The sequence below is a fragment of the Myotis brandtii genome, unplaced genomic scaffold, assembly GCF_000412655.1.
Source record: "Myotis brandtii unplaced genomic scaffold, ASM41265v1 scaffold550, whole genome shotgun sequence".
Lineage (NCBI taxonomy): Eukaryota > Metazoa > Chordata > Mammalia > Chiroptera > Vespertilionidae > Myotis > Myotis brandtii.
In genome coordinates, this window is record NW_005370043.1 from 3,404,679 (window position 1) to 3,408,123 (window position 3,445).

Consider the following 3,445-nt stretch of genomic DNA (forward strand, 5'->3'; position numbering starts at 1 on the left):
CGCCGGACGCGGTGTCCGGGGCAGCGCAGGGCTAGGGCATGGGCCTCAGGAGCCCAGGCTTAGAGCCCCTCTGAGACCCCCCCATTTTGTGATAATGTTTTGCACTTTTTCGTACTGGGGGCTAGGGCGGGAGGGGCCAGGGCCCTGGACTTTTAATGCTTTTTTTTTTTGAGTGGGGGGAGGCCTGCAAAGGTTCTGCTTTCTGCTGAGACCACCCCCACCCCTGACACCAGCAACCCTCCTCCATCCTGGGGCCTGGCTCAGACAGAGGCCAGGAGTTGGGGACGAGCTGGTTTTCCTTCCTTCCTGAGGGCTCATCTTCTCTCTTTCCAGAGGTGGAGGAAGGGTGTCCATGCCCAGGCCCCTATGCACAGGCTGGGGACAGCATGGCCTTGCTTTCCCTCCTTCAGTGGGCCCTGCCCTTTATACAGACTCCACCCCCATTAAAACTGCTCTGGACTTGCTGGCTGGACCTCCTTTTCTCTCCAGTGCCCAGCTTTGGGCCAGGGTAGGACATGTCACTCAAGGGTGGCTATAACTTAGGGACGGGGCCAGGCCCCCTCCCTTTCCCATGAGAATCCTTTATTTACCCCAACTGAGGGGTGGGCATGGGGTGTTAAATAAGGACTAGAATAGGTGGGGATGCTGTACAGAGGGGCCCAGGAAGGGGGCAGGCAAATGGACAGCAGTTCAGTGCACCTGAGGCTGCGGGTGCCCGTGGCAGAGCCCTCCTGGTGGCTCAGGGGATGGGCCTAGCTGCTCGGCCTCCTGCTCCACTGATTGGCTTCCGTATGCACTGTCCTCTTTCACTTCTGCAGGGGAAGGAGACATAAGGAGGGGAGAGGGGAGTTAAAGCCTTAGGCCTCCCACCCTCCAGGCCCAGATGATCTTCCAGGTCTGACCCTTTTACCTGTGCTGGGCAATTTGTCTTGGGCCTCGGGACCCCTTAGCAGTCTCACTCCCTCGTCTAGGCCCATGTCAGACAGAGCTTCCAGGAGGCCTGTTAAGTCCCCACCAGCCAGCTGGAGAGAAGGAAGAGGTATGAGAACCTCAGTTACAGTTAGGATGTGGGATCAGGAGCCCTGGGGCCAAGGAAGCACCTGGGATCTGAGACTGGGGAAAGGAAGCAGGCACGGAGCAGGGGACAGGCCCGACTGACCTTGTAACTGCGAAGGAGGCTGCCACTGGGCGAGGCTGTCTTTCGATACGTGTCCACCAGACTGCGCAGCCCCAGCCGTTCTGCCAGCTCTGCCCAGCTGCCCTGAGCCCCTGGCCCATCTAGCAGATGCTCCAAGTTCTGCAGGACTGTATCCTCGAGTGGCAGCTCTGGCCCTGAGGGGGACAGACACACAAATGTGTCAGTTACCTCCAGAGATGGGCACAGACACCACTTTTCTCCCATGGCAATCGGATAGACAAGGCAGACCCCTTCAGAGATCTACAGGAGAAAGACCTCTATGAGCAGGGGGCTAGGGCTAGGAGTGAGTGAAGAGATCTCACCTGCGGGGCTGGGTGGGGTCAGAGGCAGCGCCATGGTGTCCTGAGCAGCATTTAGCAGCAAGGTCTTCACCTGGAGAGACAGCCTCAGCCTTCACTACTCCCATCCCAGGCCTTGAGCCCAGGTACCAGATACTTTGAACCCCATCCCTAAGCCCACACACCCTGTTCCCTGGCACTTCTCGTCCCAGGCTGGCCTCACCTTGGTGCTGCGAGTGAGGTCAATAGGTGTGTGGCCACGGAAGCTGCTTTGGGTGTCCCTCTCAGGCTCCTCAGAATCTGAGTCACTACCAGAGGTGGGAGGCGAAGGCAGTGGGCACAGGGGCTCCTCGTTCTCTGCATGGATGTCAGCACCTAGGAGAGGGAGGTGCAATGGGAACCCACATTCAGGATTGCGAAGTGGGGAGCGTGGGAGGCACCCCTTTTCTCCTCCCAGTCCTGTTCATATGCCCCTGCGGGTGAGACTGACCAGCCTTTAGAAGGAGGCGGGTGAGTGTTGGGGATCCCAGTCCAGCTGCCAGGTGTAGGGGTGTGTTTCCCGCAAAAGTGCGTGCGTTCACATTGGCATGGAGCTGTGGAGTGCAAGGGCGTGGTTGATTACAGCACCAACCGACTGGCTTTCCCTCTCCCTACATCTTCACCATCCTTGGTCCCTCCATGGTCCTCATTCCTACCTTGGTGACGAGATGGGTGACCAACCCCAGCTCCTCCATCTCTGTGGCCAGGTGAAGAGCTGTTCGGCCCCCCTGCCGCTCTGCAGCCTCCACTTCAGCCCCGTTGTCCACCAGCAGATCCAGGCACTCGGGGCTTCGGGCATGGACTGCCAGGTGTACTGGGTACAGCCCTAGGGACATAGGACACTCAGCCTGCAGCTGTGGCTCCGACAAGCTGATCTCTACACCTTATGTCCACTCTAGGCACTCATCAGTTACCCTCCCTGACCCCTCCCCTTGCCCCTGGTCCAGATGAGGTGAAGAACTCACCCTCGAAGTCTGGCATGTGCAACAGTTGGGGCACGGCGGGAACCCCACTCCGCAGCAGCGCACCCAGCAGGTCAGGGGCACTGGCACCTGCCCTCAGTGCCAGGTGCACCGCTGAGTCTCCATGCCGATCAAGCAGTGTCGGGTCTGCGCCCACCTGCAGCAGGAAGCTCACCACGTTGGTCTGCCCGGTGATCACCGCCAGGTGTAAGGGTGTCTGGGGACACAGGCAGAGTGAGCCAGGCCCGCCCCTGGCCTAGACCCACTTGCTTTCTAACTCTTAGCCTCCCATCAATAGGTGCCCCTCACCTGGTGCAGGTGGTTGGTGATGTTGACCACCCCGAGGTGCCGAGCATGATAGATGACATGGGCTATCTGCTCGATGACACTGGTCTGCCCGTGAATAATGGCCAGATGCAGCGGCCTGGGGGTTGGGGATCGAGACTTCAGTTTAGCAAGCCCAGGCAGTTGGAGTATCCTCTACCCTCAAAACCCTACAGCCTCCACAGCCTCCACAGCCTCCACAGCCTGCCCTGCTGGGGCCTGTGGAGCCCAGATGTCTCTAAGGGCAATGCAGCACCTGAACGGAATCCTTCCTGAGCACCTTTTGAGGTAAATACCTTTAACACTTGACAAAACTGAAGTACAGTGGGGCCTTGACTTACGAGTGTCCCAACTAACGAGTTTTTTGAGATACCAGGTGTCTCTCGGCCGATTTTTTGCATTGAGTTGATAGAGTAATTTGAGTTAACGAGCTCCTTAACGAGCTCGGTCTCGGAACGAATTAAACTCGTAAGTCAAGGCCCCACTGTATGGAGAGATTAAGTATCTTGAACAGAACTAGTACATAGCGAGCCCGACTTGAAAGCGGGTCTGTTCAACTCCAGAGCACCCCACGCCCTTCCACAGGACGCCGAATCCCGATCCCCGACCCTGGAGCCCATCTCCTCACCCCGCCCTCCCCCCGT

General features: G+C 58.4%; 1 protein-coding gene across 1 annotated transcript in view; it reads right to left on the reverse strand.

Annotated features, from left to right (window-relative positions):
* Nucleotides 1–529: 529 nt before the first annotated feature.
* The window catches only part of NFKB2 (nuclear factor of kappa light polypeptide gene enhancer in B-cells 2 (p49/p100)), a 6,921-nt gene continuing 4,005 nt past the window's right edge, over nucleotides 530–3,445 (reverse strand). Inside the window, exons 13-22 of the mRNA XM_014549384.1 lie at nucleotides 3,058–3,097; nucleotides 2,787–2,957; nucleotides 2,481–2,694; nucleotides 2,172–2,341; nucleotides 1,967–2,069; nucleotides 1,700–1,851; nucleotides 1,501–1,570; nucleotides 1,160–1,332; nucleotides 911–1,022; nucleotides 530–812 (exon numbers count right to left, since the gene is read on the reverse strand). Coding sequence (XP_014404870.1) covers nucleotides 691–812; nucleotides 911–1,022; nucleotides 1,160–1,332; nucleotides 1,501–1,570; nucleotides 1,700–1,851; nucleotides 1,967–2,069; nucleotides 2,172–2,341; nucleotides 2,481–2,694; nucleotides 2,787–2,957; nucleotides 3,058–3,097 — 1,327 coding nt within the window. The 3' untranslated portion in view covers nucleotides 530–690. The remainder of the gene's footprint in view (nucleotides 813–910; nucleotides 1,023–1,159; nucleotides 1,333–1,500; nucleotides 1,571–1,699; nucleotides 1,852–1,966; nucleotides 2,070–2,171; nucleotides 2,342–2,480; nucleotides 2,695–2,786; nucleotides 2,958–3,057; nucleotides 3,098–3,445) is intronic.